General features: G+C 34.4%; 1 protein-coding gene across 2 annotated transcripts; it reads left to right on the top strand.

The window, feature by feature from the left end:
• The first annotated feature begins 13,582 nt into the window (after positions 1-13,582).
• On the top strand, positions 13,583-21,177 carry LOC113778657 (probable phospholipid-transporting ATPase 8). Of its 2 annotated transcripts, none has more exons than XM_027324133.1 (11): positions 13,583-14,076; positions 14,728-16,085; positions 16,681-16,791; positions 16,894-17,170; positions 17,364-17,452; positions 17,554-17,662; positions 17,835-17,942; positions 18,120-18,245; positions 18,982-19,080; positions 19,345-19,536; positions 20,196-21,177. In XM_027324133.1, exons 1-11 carry the CDS (start codon positions 13,666-13,668, stop codon positions 20,709-20,711), a joined length of 3,396 nt encoding a protein of 1,131 aa, XP_027179934.1. In that variant the 5' UTR covers positions 13,583-13,665; the 3' UTR covers positions 20,712-21,177. The 2 variants fall into 2 exon arrangements, with proteins under 2 accessions (XP_027179934.1, XP_027179933.1); XM_027324132.1 differs by having other exon boundaries at positions 17,733-17,942; positions 20,196-21,176.
• Positions 21,178-23,706: the final 2,529 nt, after the last annotated feature.

The raw sequence follows: 23,706 nt of genomic DNA, 5'->3' as shown, positions 1-23,706 counted from the left end.
TTAGTAAAAAATCATAAGTTTAGAGTTGCCAAATGTTTTAACAAATCTTATCTATAATTTGGAGACAAAATTTTAAATTGACAAATCATAAATAATTAACAAAGTATGTAAAACTATTTGAAATATTGTAAAGATATGGAAAATAATTTTTTTCATCTTTTAAACATCTCAAATAAATTCTAAATATAATCTAAAATTTTTCATCTTTCATCTTTTCAAGCCATCGATTCAAATAAATAAAAATCAAAGATTCTAAATAGTTCATAAAATTTATAAATTCAATTAAAACATTTTACATAAAAAAAAATTTTTCTCATTTGATAATCTAAGGGCATGTGATAAGAAAGATTTTTCTCTTTTGATAATCCAAGGGCACGTGATAAACATATGGATGAATAAAGGTTGGACAAATACCCAAGTTTTTAAATTATAACTAGCCTCCTAAATTGCAACATTTTTGTAGAAGAAATCCAATTTTTGTCAAAAAATAATAACAGTAATATCGGGTTTATTTCTTACTATGTGACCTTAAAGTACCAAATAGACAAACCTTGAAAAAAAAAATTTACTTTGTAAATTTAAAACATGTTAACTAATTATTTATACTTTGAAAAAGTATAAGAAAAAATCTATTCTAGTCATTTTGTACTACTTATTGTGTTGACTTGATGTTGGAAGATATTGGTAAGATGGACAATGTAAAAACATCATTGCACAGGAGAAGAGGATAACGAGTTTTATATATAACAGCGATAAAATTATAAATCTAATGAAGATATCCAGACATCACTTGATTCATTACTGAATTCAATTTTATGGAAAGTCTTCTTCAGCATTTTATAGAAATAAGAAAAATATGCACTTCAAATGAGTAGGTAAACTTCAATAACAATACCAAGTGAAGTGAAAAAATTATTAAAGTGGTTGAGTTTGTGTTATAAGAAAAATTTTAGAAAAATGTGTGTGCAATAATGAAATCGCTTGTCAATCTGCACTCCTAATCAGAAGTCGCTTCACAATTAATTAGCAAAATCAACTTATTATCTTGATTAATATTTTTTAAAATATTGACAAGCGACTTCTGATTAGGAGTGCAGATTGTAGTGTGTATAGTCCAGTAATCCTCAAAACTAATAGCCCTTATATATTAAAGGATTATTACTTGGTTGAGCAGAATGATGGGGTATGGCTTTTAGCTAGAGGATTTGCATATTCTTTCCAATCCTGGGTTGAGAGTTGCAAAAGGAAAAGATGGGATGAAATTGAGCAACAGTTTCGCAGTATCTTTAGTGTAATTTCTATAGTGTCGCGCTTGACTTATTTCTTCATTAATTCTCAGCCTACGAGCTTTATCTGGATCTCGATACAGCTCATTATGTTGGGCAAGTTTCATTTCTCTACAAGGGAAAACTTGTTCACCAGATACTGTTTCAAAACTAGATGTTCTCGCATTCTAGGAAGTCATCTTGCATGCTCGTAAGAAAAAAAGATTTTTTTAACTTTTTTGTTCTTCACCTGTACAATCATTGGGTCTTGTTTATGTGCATCCATATTAGTGATCTACTAATTCCCATTTTGATTTACCAACTCTATGTCCTTGATGAAGCCGGCTGCTTATTATGGATAAATGAGAACCAAAATCCATCCTAGTGCTCTGGTACTTTAATACCTAATTATTATTTTATCTCCAATCCAATTTACCAAACTAAAATTTGGACAATAATCAAATATTGGTTTTAAAAACTAATTCCCAAATTACCAAAATTTTTTTTTGCCAAATTCTCGAATACCAATCGATGAACACCCTAAGTGAAGACTAAGTGCCATAAAAAGTTAGATATTTAAAATACTTAGAAAATTAGAATAAAAAATCCTAGTAATTGTTCCCTATGATTGAATTAGGATAACACTATTTTTCTAGAATTTTTGAATCATATAACACTGCTAATTAAGACTCTTAAAATTAAATCTTGAACTAAAAACTCAGAATTTGTTTTTTGGAGGGAAAGTTGACTTTTAATCCTTTAAGAATTTGGTTTTGAAACTATTTTTATTGAATCCAAATGCGGGGTACTTCCTTATTTATGTGTAATATTTTAAATAAATGGACATGTAAAAGCTCAAGACACATTTAAGCTCAAAACACATTTACTTAAGGATAATTTTTAATAAATGGACATGTAAAAGCTCAAGACACATTTACTTAAGTGATATTACACAAAAATAAGTCCTGAATGCTGGTAGTTTGAACTATCTGTGACTTGAATACAGTTCACTTAGACCTTATGGACTAATATGCAAATAACAGATAATTTTTCCACATTTCTTCTTGAAGTGACATGTTTCACTAGCTTGACACGTGTCACAACCCGTGACACATGTCACCTCATCCAAGCATGAAACGTGTCATGATCCTAAGACGTGTCACAATTCTATCGTTTCTCCTGCTAGCTCATCACCATCCTATCTTCTTATAAGCAGAGCCCTTCTCTTTATTTACACATTCAAAATTAAAAACTCTACACCTATACTTCTAAGAAGGTAAGGAAAAGTGAGATAAAGAAGAGAAAAGAAATAGCAAAGAGTGTCGAAGAAAATAGGAAAAGAAGGTCATAATAAGAAGATAGTATCAGGAAAAAAATCCATCTTATCTAACACTAAGAAAATCCAAGTGAGTGCGCATTTACATTCGTGTAGATACATGTTGTGCCCACATAAATATTATAGTGCTCAAATATTATTGTGTTATAAGCATATAGTTCTACATCTACACTCCATATAGTAATTGTGCTAAATCCGTGCCTAAATCAAACCAAGTGAAATTTAAAATTACTAATTTAGTATGTCAAAATGCTACCATAATGGATGCCTTTACTTTCAAGTGATGAATGACTATATATGCTTAAATGTGATTGTTATATTATATACATTATGATTGTACTTGATCATAGAATCAGTTTGTAAGTGAATTGAATCAATTGCTGGTTGTGTACTTTATTGCACCAGAAAATGCTCATGAACTTGTTTTACTAAAGAATGATATTGTGACTACATGTGTTTGACCATACCAATTGTGTATTTTTTTGGACTGTTACAAGTGATTATGCCTGTATTGTGCCTTGATCTATCAAGCAAGCAAGGGCATTATCAAACATCATTGCGCACACTGTTCTGCAACTCAATACTTGAATAAGAGGTTGTCCACTTATAGGGCCAAGAATGAAAGGCACTTTCAGAACTAACCTATTATTTTGGAGTAGGAGGCTGGATTCGTGATGGTGGTATAAGGTGGAAATCAAGTCATCACCAACGATCAGTGCCATATATTTTATTGTACTATGATTTATCTGTGTTTCTTAGGTTTGACTATACATCTGAAACTTGATCACATGGGTCTCACTGAACTATGTTAACTCACTCCAATATTAACAGATTTTATAGATATTGATTCGAGTGTCGAGATGCCGTATGAGTGACCTAACAATCAGTAGATCGAACTTTTGTTGAATCTCAAATAAAGAGATTAGGAGTGAAGAATGTTTGATATGTTTCGCTATAGTATGTTGAAACTTTTCCATTGTAAAATTTAATAAAAGATTTGTATTTCAATAAATAAGCTATTGCCTTAGTTAATTGAATCGCGGCGAGAATTAGGTAGCCCACTACCAATGTAACGCTGCTAGGAGGCGAAGTTGGAGCGTCACAGTTTTGATTTGTCAATTGGCAAAAAATCACATGAACATTGTGTAACCGAAAGACCAAAAACAATGTAGGATTATCTAGCGAACACTACATTTGATGTTGGTGAATGAATGTAATGTAGTCTCTGGTTGACATGGAATCAAATAAAACCAACTCCAGAGGGTTTTCTAAGATGTCAATGAAGTCGTGTCTCATCTGTGCTAATGGCTCATTCAAGTCAGGAATTGGTCAGCAATTTAGCTGACAAAACTACTTTAACAAATGAACTGAGAGGATCCTATTTGCCAAGAATTATGTGGTTTGGGCTATCAAATCGACTAAAGTCATTTGAATCTGATAATTGATACTTGATGTTAGAAAAGCAAGGACTCGCATCGTGCAATGGAGAGTCAGTTTTAGTTGGGGGCTCAACTAGTAAATCCTAGGCATAACAATCTATTCTCCCAATCCAATCAAAACTACCCTTGTCCACCACAGCCCATACATGCAGTTAAAGCAACCACTGCCTAGACCAAGACCAATACACAAACTACGTCGTGGTTATCATCCCATGCACGCGGATAAGGGCAAAAGCTAGGGGTAGGTACAGGTCAGATATCGTCCCGTCCACCATTTGAATGACCTGCACACCATTTGGATGACTTGATTCGCATTTTGTAGATCAGTCATTTTTCTGACCCTTGCTCATCCCGCATATCGGTAGGTATCCGAGTTAACTGATATCTGTCCTGCCTCACTTATCATTTAATTTTTTTTAAAAAATTATTTATACTAATTTTATTTTATATTTTACACATTCATCTAAGATTTAATAAAGATTTTTTTTCTTAAAAAAAGTCTTCAACCAAGAAATAAACAAGCGAAGAGAATACAAGATAAAGGAAAAAAATTAAAAGAATTCAAAACAATAAAAGTTTGAAATAACTAGCACATTTTTTAAATATATGTTCCGCATTAATTAAACTCTTTTTTATAAAACATAAGATCATGACCTCTATAAATAAATCTTATAAATAAACTATAGTCTCTCATATTTATAATGCAATTTGTTCAATGAAATTACTTATTTAGTTCTAAATTATTATTTTATAGTATGTGTATAAAAATAAAAATAAAAACTTAAAATATATATATATATATATATATGCGGGGTGGATCGGGTACCCACAGATTTTTAATTATGTGACCCCTAACCCGTGCCCGCATCTTAGCGCGGGTATTTGACCGTCTTTTGATCCGATCAAAATATTCTAATTTTTGGATCGGATCGAATTGAATATAGAAGGTTTTCGAGTTGTCGGATAATTTTGCCCGCCCCTAGCAAAAAATGTTAGTACTTAGTAGTAGAGAATGATCTGTAGTTTTGGTAGCTACAATACGAAAAAGTTGCAAGGTTGATGTAACACCACATAATTCTAACAAGATTGACAATTACGTGCTCACATAAACAATATTTTAGTATCAAATTTATGTTATAAAGTTATACAAGTAGTTTGTAACTAGGAGGTGGTCTCCGCGCTACGCGCGGTGGATCAATGCAATTATGCCCTAACTTGTATTGGTTATTGAGAGTTGGCGTGATGTTAGAGTAAGAAGAACGCGATGATTCCTTTCTTTTCTTTGCAGCCCTAGCTTCACATCACTACAAATACTTGAATTCAGGTGCTGAAGATTGCCCTTTATGTGAAGTCTACCTGAGCAAGAAATATGTCAGCACAACTTGTTGGATCGCAATACTGTAACAAAATATTCTAATTATCAAATAAAGTAATAACCAATTTATTGTGTTAACCATCAAAATTTGGTGGCACTTACATACCTCCCATTTTATGTTCCATACATACACATGGTGTGGTCGTCCAACCGGAATTTTGTTGTTTGCAGTCCAATTGTAGTTCTTCCACCTCCAGATTTCAAGTGGAAGCCATAACAGCATGTTGTAAATCTCTCTGGTTGCAGTGTCAGCTCTATGGCATCATCCACTCCTCAGATTTACAATATCAATTTCAATTACTCCTACTTTCTTCAAGTAAGCCATCAAAAGCAGTTCTTTCACACAAAAGTTAAGAAGAAATTCTAGTACAAAAAACTATGAAAGAGAAATAGAATTCAAACTACCATGACATGAAGATCCTACAAATTTTTTAATCTAAGAACCCGACAACTACTCTGGTCAACTTAACACAATTTTCCTTGCATAATTACTTAGCAAAATATTAAAGCCTTACCTTTGAAATATATGCCGATTGGTGAGAATGCCAACTCTTCACACCTGCAATCGCAACAAGAAGAAAGTGAGTTTTGGAAAAGAAAAAGGAAACTGTAAAACACACACACACACACACACATGGTGGGTAAAGGTTAATGTTTCCAATAAAACATCTGGAACCATGGATGAATGTCGAAACCTCCATCAAAATCATCATCAATTCATCTCCAATCTTCATCATCTTTTCCCACCTAACAAAAGGAAAAAATGGACAAAAAATGTAGCTATTACTCCGAGTCCAGATTAAAATGATGAAAATATTTATTGATGAAACATGCAAGCTAAATCCTTAAAAAATGGGAAAAAAAATGAAGCATGTCAGAAAATTAAGTATAGTGGAGATTCAGTGATTACAAAGCCCAAAAAACATGAATTTTTCTTAATAGGAAAAAATCTGAGAACATAACAAACAGAGACGCAGAGGAGAGGAGAAAATGATTTGTTGCTTTTAGCAAAGGAAAAAAAAGATTAGGGAAAAAAAGGCAAAAAAATAGAAGAAACTAACTATTATTACTCGAGGGAGGCAGGAGGGAAAAGGGAGATGAAGGAAAAAGAGAAAAATGGAAAGAGTAACCAAGAAGAAGATTACTAGCCCCTTACCTTCTTGAGCCCGTCATCCACCAAATCCCATCACCTTCTGAGAAGAAAAACAGCTCTTAACACCATACGAACAAGAAGGAAAATCGACGGCAAAGTCAAAGGAGCAGGTATAGTTTAAAAGGTTAGGCAAGGTGGAAAAGAGAAATAGGCCCAACCATTGAAGAAAAAGCACAATTATTGTCACTCTTTTGAGTGGGTTGCATGCAAGCAAAACATTCGGTGGTTCACAGAACAGTCCAATTTGCAAGCGTCTAGTGACAAAGAAAGAAAGTTCCTTACAGCAACCACAGACGAAGAAAGCTCATGCAAAATGTAAAGGGAAAACAGGGGGAAAAGGCAGAACACAAATAAGAACAAATAATGGATAAATGAAAGGTAGAATAAAGAAGCAAAGAAGACAGGAAATTTAAAGTAGGCTTACCTTAATGCAACGGCAAAATACAAAACACCCATAAACAAAGTAAGTAAAGCTGAGTTAGTCCACGAATGACCGACCAAAAAACATATTGGAATAAACAACATTATAGATGAGATAGTTCAGTAAAAGATAAAGCTCACCTGACCAATCTGTATCAAGAAGAGCAAAACCAAGAAGAGGCTTCGAAGGAACAGAGCAATAAAAGAGAAAATAAGAACAGAGCAAAGCAACTACCAAAGACAGTCATGTAAGAGAGAAGATAGGATGTCGTGCTATAAACAATTATACAAAAAAGGAATGCAAAGAGTAAACACATCACTAACCATTAGCATAAGCAGAAAATCCGGGCAACAATACCGGCAGCGGTGGGTTGGACAGAGCAAAGAAAGTGCTACAGTCAAATCAAGAAACTCCTTTCAATAGCCGTCAACAGTAATGGAATTATGTTATATTACAAATACAACCCAAGGGTAAGTAGAATTTTACCTCTTGACATGAGCACGAAGAAGATGAAGAAAACGGTAAAACCAAAACCAATTTCTTGTCATCGGCAAGAAAAATGCAATGGGAGGGCAAAATTGTAATACAATTGTCCTTATGGTCAACCGAACTGATTTATTACAATGACCACAATCAAGTCCCAATACATCTGGGAAACGGAAAAATACAAATACTAAAGCGGTCCAATAGGATACAACGAAAGTGAAGGTAAATAGTTATTATAATAAGAATAAGAAATAAAAAAATGTAGCATTCTTTTAAAAAATATAATAACAACATTCTCATTCAAAAATTTTGTTTTGCACAAACACGTGCAATTGTCACGTGCAAGGACGACCACAAATTGTCCAATAACATTTAAGCACATCACAAAAAAGGGAACTGCTTGGCATACATTTAATAAACTAGGAGGTGGTCTCCGCGCTACGCGCGGTGGATCAATGCAATTATGCCCTAACTTGTATTGGTTATTGAGAGTTGGCGTGATGTTAGAGTAAGAAGAACGCGATGATTCCTTTCTTTTCTTTGCAGCCCTTGCTTCACATCACTACAAATACTTGCATTCAGGTGCTGAAGATTGCCCTTTATGTGAAGTCTACCTGAGCAAGAAATATGTCAGCACAACTTGTTGGATCGCAATACTGTAACAAAATATTCTAATTATCAAATAAAGTAATAACCAATTTATTGTGTTAACCATCAAAATTTGGTGGCACTTACATACCTCCCATTTTATGTTCCATACATACACATGGTGTGGTCGTCCAACCCTGAATTTTGTTGTTTGCAGTCCAATTGTAGTTCTTCCACCTCCAGATTTCAAGTGGAAGCCATAACAGCATGTTGTAAGTCTCTCTGGTTGCAGTGTCAGCTCTATGGCATCATCCACTCCTCAGATTTACAATATCAATTTCAATTACTCCTACTTTCTTCAAGTAAGCCATCAAAAGTAGTTCTTTCACACAAAAGTTAGGAAGAAATTCTAGTACAAAAAACTATGAAAGAGAAATAGAATTCAAACTACCATGACATGAAGATCTACAAATTTTTTAATCTAAGAACCCGACAACTACTCTGGTCAACTTAACACAATTTTCCTTGCATAATTACTTAGCAAAATATTAAAGCCTTACCTTTGAAATATATGCCGATTGGTGAGAATGCCAACTCTTCACACCTGCAATCGCAACAAGAAGAAAGTGAGTTTTGGAAAAGAAAAAGGAAACTGTAAAAAAAACACACACACACACACATGGTGGGTAAAGGTTAATGTTTCCAGTAAAACATCTGGAACCATGGATGAATGTCGAAACCTCCATCAAAATCATCATCAATTCATCTCTAATCTTCATCATCTTTTCCCACCTAACAAAAGGAAAAAATGGACAAAAAATGTAGCTATTACTCCGAGTCCAGATTAAAATGATGAAAATATTTATTGATGAAACATGCAAGCTAAATCCTTAAAAAATGGGAAAAAAAATGAAGCATGTCAGAAAATTAAGTATAGTGGAGATTCAGTGATTACAAAGCCCAAAAAACATGAATTTTTCTTAATAGGAAAAAATCTGAGAACATAACAAACAGAGACGCAGAGGAGAGGAGAAAATGATTTGTTGCTTTTAGCAAAGGAAAAAAAAGATTAGGGAAAAAAAGGCAAAAAAATAGAAGAAACTAACTATTATTACTCGAGGGAGGCAGGAGGGAAAAGGGAGATGAAGGAAAAAGAGAAAAATGGAAAGAGTAACCAAGAAGAAGATTACTAGCCCCTTACCTTCTTGAGCCCGTCATCCACCAAATCCCATCACCTTCTGAGAAGAAAAACAGCTCTTAACACCATACGAACAAGAAGGAAAATCGACGGCAAAGTCAAAGGAGCAGGTATAGTTTAAAAGGTTAGGCAAGGTGGAAAAGAGAAATAGGCCCAACCATTGAAGAAAAAGCACAATTATTGTCACTCTTTTGAGTGGGTTGCATGCAAGCAAAACATTCGGTGGTTCACAGAACAGTCCAATTTGCAAGCGTCTAGTGACAAAGAAAGAAAGTTCCTTACAGCAACCACAGACGAAGAAAGCTCATGCAAAATGTAAAGGGAAAACAGGGGGAAAAGGCAGAACACAAATAAGAACAAATAATGGATAAATGAAAGGTAGAATAAAGAAGCAAAGAAGACAGGAAATTTAAAGTAGGCTTACCTTAATGCAACGGCAAAATACAAAACACCCATAAACAAAGTAAGTAAAGCTGAGTTAGTCCACGAATGACCGACCAAAAAACATATTGGAATAAACAACATTATAGATGAGATAGTTCAGTAAAAGATAAAGCTCACCTGACCAATCTGTATCAAGAAGAGCAAAACCAAGAAGAGGCTTCGAAGGAACAGAGCAATAAAAGAGAAAATAAGAACAGAGCAAAGCAACTACCAAAGACAGTCATGTAAGAGAGAAGATAGGATGTCGTGCTATAAACAATTATACAAAAAAGGAATGCAAAGAGTAAACACATCACTAACCATTAGCATAAGCAGAAAATCCGGGCAACAATACCGGCAGCGGTGGGTTGGACAGAGCAAAGAAAGTGCTACAGTCAAATCAAGAAACTCCTTTCAATAGCCGTCAACAGTAATGGAATTATGTTATATTACAAATACAACCCAAGGGTAAGTAGAATTTTACCTCTTGACATGAGCACGAAGAAGATGAAGAAAACGGTAAAACCAAAACCAATTTCTTGTCATCGGCAAGAAAAATGCAATGGGAGGGCAAAATTGTAATACAATTGTCCTTATGGTCAACCGAACTGAATTATTACAATGACCACAATCAAGTCCCAATACATCTGGGAAACGGCAAAAGACAAATACTAAAGCGGTCCAATAGGATACAACGAAAGTGAAGGTAAATAGTTATTATAATAAGAATAAGAAATAAAAAAATGTAGCATTCTTTTAAAAAATATAATAACAACATTCTCATTCAGAAATTTTGTTTTGCACAAACACGTGCAATTGTCACGTGCAAGGACTACCACAAATTGTCCAATAACATTTAAGCACATCACAAAAAACGGAACTGCTTGGCACACCCCTACACATTTAGTACATATGTGTTAAAGATGTACATATGTGTTAATGAATCCGAATCCGATACCCTCTTACCAAACGCCCCCGAATCCGAATCCGATACCCCCTTAGTACATATGTGTTAATGAATTAACATATCTAAATAAAAGATGTTATATTGTTTAGTACATTTATATTAATAATTGTTTTTATCTTTTTCTTGATTGAAGAATATTATATACCGCGTGAACTATTTTGATGATGTGATATTGTAAACTATAAAAGTTTGAGAAGAAAAATAAGCATATTTATATAATACTCATCTAAACTTTTTTTTTTTTCACTTGTAAACTACAAAACTCACGAACATGAGAATAATCTGCTGTGTATCAACCATAATCGCTCAATGATGGTCTCAACAGAAACTAATGAATGTAGAAGATTTGAAACAAAACAAAAAAAAAAAGGAAAATGGAAGATTCTTAGATTACTTCCGATAAACAAAAAAAAGAGTGCAAAAATTCTTTCTTAGCATGGAATCGAAAACACCTATTTTCACAATTTACAACTTCTTGAGATTACTATTATATCATAAACTAAATTAGCCTGGTGTAAATGCATCTGTTAAGTTACTTTTTACTTTTTAGTACAATAGTACCAAATTAAAACAAAAATATTTTATAAAATTTCTAACAGGTGTTTAATTGGCACTTGTTAATACATCTTAATCACACCTAATCTATCACGTGAATACATATATTAACAATTATTATCTTTCCTCGCATTTATACACTTCTTTTAATTAAATTTATCTCTAAAAAAAGTTGACATCTAAACTACATTTTAACGAGTATCCAATAGGCATTCGATAGGTAGATCCTTTATAAAAAGGCGTTAAATTTTGTATGAAGTGTCGTATCTTTGATGATTAACTTTCACAATACTTATTAAATGCATTTTAATATGTTTTTGACTTAAATGGCTAAGATTAAGAGGGAGCCAAGATTATCTTTAGTTGTTGGCTCACTTGTGTAGACCAAAAGCGGAAAGGGAAATCATCACTTTCTAAATTATTTGCTTTGCTTGTGGAGACCGTAAAGTTAAGTAGCCAACTAGAAAAACATATCACGTTCCACTTCCCTCTCTCTCTCAATTTAAACGCGTATTTCTCCATAAGTTCCGTTTGAAATTACAGTGCGTTTACACAAAAAAAAACACTTTTAAGTATTCATAGGATATTTGGTAACTAATTTCATATAAGTTAAAGAGGCCAATTTTTTATAATTCAAAAATACTTTTATTAAAAATATTTGTATCAGAAGTATATCTTTATAAGTTATTGCAATTCCAAGTGGAACTTAGTTCCATTTAGCATACTCTATATTTTCATACTTTTTGTTCTTTTCAAAATTTAAAGAAAAAGCTCTTGTGTGACAATACAGCTCATTGCCTACGTGAACAATGGTTGAAGCAGGAAGGAAGAGACTTCTGGAACTTGAGATCAAAGTAAAGTATTAACTTTTGCAGATTTTAAAGTTTACGTAGTGGGTTTATATGGTATATTTAAAAACAGAGCATGGTTAATTTTGGAAATTCACAAGTCCGATTATTATTACTACTGCAAATTCTTAAGTACCCAAAAGGGTACTTTTATAGCACCTTCTACCGACACCCGAAACTAATGGATAAGTATCGAAAAGTACAAGATCGATACATAAAAAGGTATTTTTAGACACAATCAACTAGTATTTAAAAAAAAAAACTAGTATTTAAGGTTAAAAAGTACGTACCCAGAAGGATAATTTGTTGTCTAGAGGCAAGACTGGTATTCTCTAATTGTCGGTGCCAACGTGCCTCAATGACAATAGATTTTCGACACGACCAAATATGGCACATTATTTGATAATTTAATTTATTCAGATTTTAAGATATTTAGACATATTTAATAATAAAAATAGGACATCTAAATTAATTAAGTAATATTGAGCTTTCCATACAAAACTTGCTCCAAAACATAAGTATCAACCATTCACTTATTAATTAATGTAATATGCACTTAAATGTATAATATTTAGGGTGTGTTTGACAAAACTGAAATCTAAATTTTGAATCCATTAAATTATTAAATTGTTAAGTACTAAAGTTCTGTTTGATAATTCAATTCAGTACTTAAATTCAATGGATTCAGATCTTAATTTATTTAGATTGTTTGATACTCAAAAATTTGAACATTTGAATTAATTAAGTGGCACTGAATTTCTTAGACAAAACTTGCTTCCAAAATTAAGTGATAAGCTATTCACTTTATCACTGAATATAATATGCACTCAAATGTATTAGATTTGATACTTAATAATTCAATAACTTAATGAATTCAGACTTCAGACTTCAATTTTATTAAATACACTCTAAATTTGATACATTTGAATGTATATTTCATTAAGTGATAAATGAATAATTTATCACTTATTTATGATAGTAAGTTTTGTCTAGAAAATTCAGTGTCACTTAATTAATTTAAATGTTCAATATTTTAGTTATTAAACGTATCCGAAAATATTAAGATTTGAAACTCACTAATTTGATGGATTGAAATTTCAAATTTCAATTTTTAAACTTCAATTTTATCAAATGCACCTAAGACTCTATTATGATGTTATAATCTCAATTGGAGTTTGACTTTTGACATTGCCCAATTCAATCCTATTGAAAAATTCTATAGTCCCAACAATTCCTCCAATAGTCATCTCCTTTTAGTGATAATAGAGGTTCAAATTTTACATAATTAAAATTAATACTACAATTTAAAGTTCAAAAAGCTCATATTTCACCATCCGCCAATTTAATAATTCAAAAATATGATACTAAAATAAGAACAGTAGAATCTCCCTTTTCCATTATTATAATTTAAAAAATTATAACTTGACACATGATGGTATGACGCGTGTTACATGTGTATCATAAAGCACTACCATGTGTCGCGCTGGCGAGTAAATTTGCCTCGATTCTGAAGCTTAGTATACTTGGTTTTGGAGTTTCTTCGGACTGGCCAAGAATTATCATCCCAGAGACCAAAAAGTAGCAGAAGAAACAGTAGTGTGACTCAGAAAAATGGCTGTTGGGACAGGGAGGAGGAGGGGGAAGAAGAGTAAAGTACATTTCACCAAGCTCTACAACTTCACATGCTGTCGGTCTTCGTTGAAGGATGAGCATAGTCAAATTGGGCAGAGAGGTTTCTCAAGAAGTGTGCACTGTAATGATCCAGACAACCTTGAACAGCTTCAGCTGAGGTACAGGGATAATTATGTTTCGACCACCAAGTACACAGCTCTGAATTTCATACCCAAGTCATTGTTTGAGCAATTTAGGAGAGTGGCCAATATATACTTTCTTGTAGTGGCTTGTGTTTCTTTTAGTCCCTTGGCCCCATTTGGTGCTACTAGTATTCTTGCTCCTCTTTTGGTGGTGATTGGAGCAACCATGGCCAAGGAGGGTGTGGAAGATTGGAGGCGTAGGAAACAGGTAAGTTTGACTTCAATTTTTGAAATTGTGGTTTTTTTATCCCATTGGATGGCAGATTTTACTTGCTGTTAGTTCTGCATTTCGTCTATGACTAGCCCTTTAAATTTCTGTGGAAAATATGAAAAGATTAAGCTGCAACTTGTGTCTCAATTTTAGTGAAGAATGCGGTTTTTGTCGAGATTTTAGGTGTATGATGCCAGAGCAAAGAGTCCAAGTAGATGAGAAAGACAGTCTAAATTTATGGTGGTCAAGACCAAACATAGGAAATTTGTTTATCCCTTTCCTGGTTCCAGAATTATGTTAAACTCATGTTAATGTTATTGGGGTTCCTTGGTGATCAATTAGTACTGTTATTTATTGGTCTGTACTTCATTTTTTTTTCTGTGTATCTGCTCTACAGAAGATACAGTAGAGCAGTTTAGTTTCTTAAGAATCAAGTGTCTTATCAACATAAGTCTAAAATCCCTTATCTATTGTCATATACTAGTAATATTTTTTTGTGCAAGTTAGAAAGTGGGGACTAAAATCCTTCCTGATTAATGCTGGGGTTAGGGATGCATATAATGCTTCTTGCTTTTGGATAGTTAAGTTTATCCAAGTTAATTCCTTCTTTGAGTCCATGATTAAATGAATTAGCACACATTTTTTCAGGATATTGAGGCAAATAATAGGAAGGTTCAAGTGTATGGTAGAAACCAAACTTTTGAAGAAACCAGGTGGAAGAATTTACGAGTTGGTGATCTTGTTAAGGTCTACAAGGATGAATATTTTCCTGCTGATCTTTTTCTTGTCTCATCAAGCTATGAAGATGGGATTTGTTATGTTGAGACATCAAATCTTGATGGAGAAACCAATCTGAAGGTGAAGCATGCCTTAGATGTCACAGCCTCCATCCATGATGAGAGTTCATTTCAGAATTTCAAAGCAGTGATCAAGTGTGAAGACCCAAATGATGATCTTTATGCATTTGTTGGAACTTTGTGCCATGGTCGCCAGTATCCCCTTTCTGTGCAACAAATTCTTTTGAGAGATTCTAAACTCCAAAATACTGATTATATCTATGGTGTGGTGATTTTTACGGGTCATGACACAAAAGTTATGCAAAATACTACAGACCCTCCTTCCAAGAGGAGTAAGATTGAGAGGAAAATGGACAAGATAATCTACATCCTTTTCAGTACCTTGATTGTGATGTCTTCTGTTGGTTCTGTATTTTTTGGGATTGAGACCAAAAATGATATCCATGATGGAAAATTAACAAGGTGGTATCTAGGACCAGGCAATGCAACTGTGTTTTATGATCCCAGAAGAGCTTCACTTGCTGCATTTTTTCATTTCTTGACAGATCTTATGCTGTATCAATATTTGATCCCAATATCGTTGTATGTGTCTATTGAAGTTGTAAAAGTTCTGCAGACCATATTTATTAATCAAGATCAGGATATGTATTTTGAGGAAACAGATAAGCCAGCTCGTGCACGGACATCTAATTTGAATGAGGAACTTGGTCAAGTTGATACCATCCTTTCTGACAAAACAGGTACTTTGACATGTAACTCCATGGAGTTTGTTAAGTGTTCTATAGCAGGCATTGCCTATGGTCGTGGCTTGACGGAAGTAGAGAGGGCTTTAGCAAAGAAAAAAGGGGGAGGGCCTCCTGAAGTTGGTGATACTTCCTTAGATGCAGAAGGGTCTAATGCTGAGCTTGTGGACACAAGCAGATCAATTAAAGGCTTTAACTTCCAAGATGAACGGATTATGAATGGTCAATGGGTTAAGCAAACTCATTCCAATGTTATACAGAAATTCTTCAGAGTCCTAGCTCTCTGTCATACTGCCATTCCTGATGTCAATCAGGAAACAGGTGAAATTTCTTATGAAGCTGAATCCCCAGATGAAGCCGCCTTTGTAATTGCTGCTAGGGAACTTGGTTTTGAATTCTATGAAAGAACTCAAACAAGTATCTCACTGCATGAACTGGACCGTGAAAGCGGGAAATCAGTTGACAGGTAAAAGTTTTTGGTCCCAAAGTCTTTGATGTTTTGCTAAACTAAAAGTTTTGCAGATCAAATTCATTCATTCTGGTAATAGTCCTAGTAGATCTACAGCTGCTATTTGCGCTCAGCTGTTTCTGGACAGCCTTTGTGTGTGGATTATGGGCATTTCCTTAAGCTAGCAGCATTACTTTGTCTCTGCATTGTAATCTGTGTAATGTTTGTGCTTGTACAGATTACATTTAATCAGTGTGGTTCTGAATTGATGAATATAGATGGTGAACCACTGACCTTCTTGTTGGTATTTGTCTCTTCAGTAATTGAACTTGCTGTAAATCATAATCATCTGGGACAGACTTTCATTATTTACATGCTGACACTGGATTAGTATGTTCTCTGTCATTATGAAATGTTCCATTCTCTATGATTATGAAATGTTCCATTCCTATCAAGCAACTAAATGGAGAAGCAGAGAGCGAGTTGCAACTCGTTGTAAGAAGTGGTTTTAGGTCTTCTAGCAGAAACTGAAAAAGCTCCAACTGATTACAGAATGCTTGAGCTATTTTTTGTCTATAGACAAGTAACCTGAGTGAATGTTTTCCATTTTCAGATCCTACAAGCTTCTTCATGTCTTAGAGTTCAGTAGTGCCAGGAAAAGAATGTCAGTTATTGTGAGAAATCCTGAGAACCAGCTGTTGCTCCTTTGCAAGGGCGCTGACAGGTGACCCACCATGACATGTAGTGAATAACCTACAGAATTTAGCAGTAACTAATCCAACGCTCTGCTTTGTCCTTGTTTTTGTTTTTGTTTTTTCCTATCAAGTGTGATATATGAAAGGCTCTCTAAAGAAGCTCAGTCTTTTAAAGATGCCACATTAACTCATGTAAAAATGTATGCTGAGGCTGGTTTGAGGACTTTAATAATTGCATATCGTGAGCTTAGTGAAGAAGAGTTCATGTCATGGGAAGAGGAGTTTCTGAAGGCACAGACTTCAGTGACTGCAGACCGTGATGCATTGGTGGATGCTGTTGCTGATAAAATTGAAAGAGACTTAATTCTCCTTGGTGCAACAGCTGTTGAGGACAAACTTCAAAAAGGGGTAAATATTCAATTGCTTACTTATAACCTAGGAATAGTATGAACAAGCATATTCTGCAACTTTGTATTTGTAATGGATCATATTCTAGTGGAATGAATGAACTTTCAATAGATCTTAGTAGTTGGAGAGATCACCTGGGCTCTGGCCTTGTCCCATAATTAAATATGACACAATATTATCCTCTTTTGTAAAGGTTCCTGAATGCATTGAGAAACTTGCAAATGCTGGCATAAGGATTTGGGTCTTAACTGGTGATAAGATGGAGACAGCAATCAATATTGGGTACCATTATCAAGTGTTCCCTTGAAACCTCTTTTTCTCCTTTTTTATGGCTAAGCTGAATCATGCATAATTTGAAAATAATTCTTCCATACCTCCTGCAGGTATGCATGTAGCTTATTGAGGCAGGGCATGAAACAGATTATGATTACGCTAGATTCTCCTGCTGTAAATGATATGGAAAACAAGGGCGACAAAGAAGCTATTGCAAAGGTACAACATTTTGGGTTCTATTTCAACGTATGATTTCTGGTACACGCTCTAACAAGGTCAATTTTCAAAGGCTTCAATTTCAAGCATAACTAAGCAAATAAAAGAAGGATTATCAGAACTCAGCTCAGCTAAAGAAAGTTCTGTTTCATTTGCTTTGATAATCGATGGAAAGTCACTTGCCTTTGCCCTCGATAAGAATCTGGAGAACTCATTTTTAGAGCTTGCAATGAAGTGTGCATCTGTCATATGCTGTCGCTCCACCCCGAAGCAAAAGGCTCTTGTAAGTACTTTGATCACGTTTGTTTGTCAAGATTCTGAATGTCTTCTGTTTATTTTGTTGAGGGATTTGACAGTTTCTGTTGAAACCAACAGTTTCTTGGTTTTTCAGGATAATGGTTGTAGTTGCAGATATGTTCTGGTGTCCAATTTTTCTGATTAAAATATTGGTGATATGCAGGTAACAAGGTTGGTCAAAAAGGGGAAAAATAGAACGACATTAGCAATTGGAGATGGTGCAAATGATGTAGGCATGCTTCAAGAAGCTGATATTGGTGTTGGTATTAGCGGGGTTGAAGGCATGCAGGTTACCTTTATTCCTTTAGTTTCTCCTCCTCCTTTGTCATCATCTTCCCTTCTGCTGCTCCTTTGGGTGTCATTTTCTTCCTTGGGGAATATAAAAGAGAGAATTTTTGGCACAGTGCTACACACATGTTGAATCTAATGTGTCCTTTAGAGGGTATAGTTTGTGTTGATTAATCATTGACTAAATTTTATTGCCATGGATATCCACCTTTTTGTGGTTCATGAGTGTATTTAAAGCTGAGAAATGGTGTGTGAAGATTTTTGACAGACTCAATATATAGGAAAACTAGGGTTAATAATGAGATTATAGTAACTATAAACTTTGCATACTATGTATTCTGTCAATGAGTTCATATGGATTCGTTCATGTCTTGCTCTTACAAATAATATAGAGGTCTGATTTCGTATCCCAGTATTGGTGAAGATGTGCTTTAAATTTTCTTAATTTTCTTTTTAGCTTCATTATTGATGAGGATGATAAGGTTTATCTAGTTTGGAAACACTAGTGCAAATGTTTAACATTTTTCTCTTTTCTATGTTCAGTCACTCAGATTGCAGGCAGTCATAAGATAGATGGGTGCATCAAAGTTGATATGATGAACTCTATATTTGCTTTCTTGTCAGCATTATTTATCTTCCTTGTACCTGTTAGATTGTCAGCATGAAGGCATTCTCTTGTCATAATTGTTGTTCTAAAATAAGAAGATAATTGTCTGATAGTTGAGCATCTTTTGTAGGCTGTGATGTCAAGCGATGTTGCAATTGCTCAATTTCGCTTTCTTGAGCGGCTATTGCTGGTTCATGGCCACTGGTGCTACAGGAGGATATCAATGATGGTAAAAATATACTCCTATGTGATCTGAATGACTTGCTAGGGTGTTTTTGCTTGCTTAATCAAATAGATTTTCGAGGAAGAAAATATTTTTTTCTTCATATGCAAGGCCCATATCCTCCTTTGGTATGTCACTGTCGAGAGTTAGTGAGCTTGGCAAGAGTAAGTTCATTAGCTTGGAAAAGAGTTAAAATGTTACTTCTCTATGCTCACATCATTCTTTTACTATTTTGTCCTAATTCTTTTTTTTTTTTTTGGATAAATGCAGATATGCTATTTCTTCTATAAGAACATCACATTTGGTTTCACCTTATTTTGGTTCGAGGCATATGCTTCTTTCTCTGGAAAACCTGCATACAACGACTGGTATATGTCATTGTATAACGTATTCTTCACTTCACTTCCTGTCATAGCTCTGGGAGTCTTTGATCAAGATGTCTCAGCACGGTTTTGTCTCAAGGTATTTACCAAAATTTTCTGGGCAAACCCAAAGGCTCAATGGTTTTTCAACCAGATGCATGGAAGTGAAATGTCACACAAACATAACTAAATTGAGTTAACACAGTCTGTGATGATACCAGTTGAGCTTATTGAGTCTTTAACTATGCCTTTGCTGAAAGCAATTGATAAGATAAGTCAAGACACTGAGAAGCAAAGGCATCTTTTGGTCCAATATAAGCTCCACAGGATACTTTGGTATGATAAGTGGTTGGAGATTTAGTTGCCTTAATCAATATGGTAGGACCATACACAGAGACTGAGAGAGAGAGAGTGGTTATAATTTTCTGAAAATAGATAGTTGCTGCTATTCTTTGCTGGTATGTAGTATACCCCTGTTATTCTGTCATGCCCGGAAGATATCTGACTGTCAATTTAACCAGCTTTGCATTTCTGGAAGTTGGGGTTTCTACATACTTCACATTCTCTTTCTGGCTCTAGACTTAATTTGCAAAAGAGTTTTTCATGGTGAAAGATGAGTAATAAATCTGGGAAGATATAACTTCCCTAAATGAAGTGCAATATTAATTTGCTGGAACTATTTTCATTGCTTGAAGCATGGTCCGAGTGTCGGGGAAGACATAGTTGCAACAATTCATTACTTTATTTATTGCTTTACAGTATCCTTTGCTATACCAAGAAGGAGTGCAGAATATTCTCTTTAGTTGGCAACACATCCTTGGCTGGATGTTCAACGGGTTTATGTGCTCAATGATCATCTTCTTTCTTGCAACAAATTGTATCAAGGAGCAGTCTTTCCGCAAGGATGGTAAAGTTGTTGATTATGAAATCCTGGGAGTGCTAATGTACACTTGTGTCGTTTGGACTGTTAATTGCCAAATGGCGTTATCTATCAATTACTTCACTTGGATGCAACATTTCTTCATCTGGGGCAGTATTGCTCTATGGTACTTGTTCTTGGTAATCTATGGTACTATATCTCCTATACTATCCACGACTGCATACCGGGTTTTAGTGGAAACCTGTGCTCCGAGCCCATTCTACTGGATGGCAAGCCTGCTTATTGTGGTATCTGCTCTCTTACCATATTTTTCATACAAAGCTTTCCAGATTAGATTTCATCCCATGTACCATGAAATTATTCAAAGAAGACGACTGGAAGGATTAGAAACATAAGAGCCCCATGAAATTCCTGTGCCAAGTTGGGGGCAAAGAAAAGCATCTAAATGAGGGATCAGGAAACCACCTGTGAAGGCTATAAGGGCAATGATAGTAGCCTAGTACTTGGTTATTTAGCTTCTGTATAGGGTGACATTTTGCCCATATGCTTTGTAGGTTGCAAGTTGGCTAGCAAACCTGAGCTTGGGATCCCTGAAGAACATGCTATTCCTTTTAAACTTCAGCAGTTCAGGGTAACATTGCCAGTGTTGTTATTTGTAGCCTATAGTTGCCCAAGTCTTGCCTTCCCGCCCCAAACCCCCCACTAGACGAGTTTGCCACAGAATGATAAACAATCCAAGATTCATATAAATTTGATATGAATCCACTGTAAATTCTTCTTTGAAGTTTAACTTTTTTTTTTGGGGTTAATTTTCTGGCTTGGAAGAAGATTCTTCCATTTGCTGTGTCTAATGCTTGTGATTGCTGCGAATTGTGCAGGTCTTCAAATTTTGATGAAAAGATCCTTGTTATTTGTAAAAAGAATAAAAAAAGCCTTTGCTTTTTTTTTATTTTTTATTTACTAAACTATCATGAAAATTGAAGATCCAAGAAAGAAGGATAAATGAAATGAGTTATTTATCAGTTGTCCACTCTGTTCGGCTTTCCATGGTGGGATAAATATTAGTACGGGGTGTAAAAACATGATTGGTGTCTGAGAATGACTTTTCTAGGCAAAGATAAGGGGGCAATTAACAAGCACTTTCAATTCTTTTTTTTTTTTTGTCGTAAAAGCATATTTAACTTAGTCTACGACTACTCCTCCTCTTACTCTAACCTACTCTCTAACCTACTCTAAGAGGGGTGGTCCAATCGAATTGAGAAAATCGACAAGGACTGAATTACTATTTGATCAGATGAGAGCATTACGCACTCATATGGATATGGATTTAGAAGAATTCCTTGAATTACCATTTGATCAGATGAGAGCATCACGCACTCATATGGATTTAGAAGAAATTACATATATAGTGACACATTGATAGGAGGTAAGGTTTAAACCTTTGATCTTCCACCCCACAATTCAAGTGGTGGCTAACCCCTCTAGAAGAAGTTGGTTACAAGTACTTTCAATTCTGTCGGAGACTTCTTTCCCCTTCTGCAGTTAAGAAAAACAAATATGGAACTGGTCCTCCATTAGACATGTATGATTTATAAGAGCTTCTTGAATTATTTTCTAACTTATGAAGATCAAGAGCTTCTTCGTGAGTATAGTTTGGATAATTTTTTTTTTATACATTGTCAGTATAAACGACGATTAACAAAATTGTGACACTTAATTAATTAGCTTAATCTACCAGAGCAACCTTCTTCCAATTACTTCATAGTCACAAATGCCAACCCCATATAAAACTCTTTCAATTAGCAGTCTTATTCTAAGCTCCTTGCTTATATTCACCCAAAAAAAAAAAGAAGAAGAAGATCGTTTGTAAAACCCTACAGACTACGGACGCCATACCCAGTCTGCTCTTTCTCCCTACGTCAATACTTAGTTCATCTTCATAACAGTTCCATAGTTCTGCAAAACAGCTTAGTTCTTTATTATTCTTCCTCCAAAATTACGAGATTTTTATGTATAATGTTGGTAAACATATGTCTTTATTTGTAACTTTGGTAATTGTAAATCTGAATCATAGCTTTGTTACTAATTCAAGTAGGCACGTTGAGGATGCAAGAAAGGCCTGTGGTCTTTCCAACCTGTTGATTTTTATTTTTTTTTTCTCTATTTTGAGCTTTGGTCGAAACCCCTTATAGTGACTTTCCATACAATAGACAAATCCCCTCTTGGTGAGACTTCGTTAATGCATCTCACCTGGCAAAAATCAAATCAAGACACTTCCCTTCTTGTTCTTGAAATTTTATATTGAGAAACTAAAACGTTAAAAATAAAGCTATTGCTAGGTTCTATCTTGTACTCAAACTTGAATCTTGACAAAGGGTTGCCTTGATCTTGCCAAAAAGCAAATATTCCTAACAAGAGCGTGTGACTATGACTTTTGTCTTTGAAAAAGAAAAAGGTATATGCTTCCTTGAATGACGAATATTTGGGCTTTTCCTTCTTTCTTTAAATGTAACTTCTGATTTCTTTTGTGTTTTCATATTTGTCAATGTAAGAATTAAGTCAACTAAACCAATAGTGATCCCCAATTGGATAGTTTCATGGTTGCACATGAGGTTGTTAGATGACTCATCTAGTTGTCGTGCTAAAATGATTGCCAGTTTGGATTGCTTACCTTTTACATTTAGGTAGTCATATGAATACACTGTGATTGCATTGATATATACCTTTTACATATATATAAATATATATATATCTGTAAAAAAAGTGCCTATGTACTACAATAGCATAATATTCAGCAAGATTTTCTCTAATATCATTGTTAAAGAACCCTTATTATTTTGCTTATGGCATTTTATGTCTTCATTGTAACAGCAAGTGATTTGGCCACGGAAATTTTGCAGGTTGCAGGGATTTAGGTGTGGTGACATGAGATTTAAGGAATTTGATTACGTAATCGAGAACTTTGAGAAATGGAGCAGCAACAAATTTTCCATTATCCAACTTCTTTCTGGTTTCAACGTTTTAAACAAAAGATTTGTAGGCTTTTGATCATTATATGAGCCAGTAAATAATAGCAGCAGTAGGTAAAAATACCCACCAGTCTGAAAACTTACAATATCTGATCCGATCCGAAAATAGGGTAGCCGATCCATATTATTTGACTGGATCAAAATAGGATTGGGTGTCCGCTTATATGTGGTGTGGGTTAGAGTTAGGGGATTTAGAACTTGTAGGTACCTGATCTGGTCAAATGATATATATATATATATATATATATATATATATATAATTTTTTCATTTTTATACACATACTATAAAATAATATTTTTAGAACTAATTAACTAATTTCATCGAACAAATTACACTACAAACATGAGAGATTATAGTTTG

Source organism: Coffea eugenioides, chromosome 7, assembly GCF_003713205.1.
Source record: "Coffea eugenioides isolate CCC68of chromosome 7, Ceug_1.0, whole genome shotgun sequence".
NCBI lineage: Eukaryota > Viridiplantae > Streptophyta > Magnoliopsida > Gentianales > Rubiaceae > Coffea > Coffea eugenioides.
This window is presented reverse-complemented; position numbering and strand designations above follow the sequence as displayed.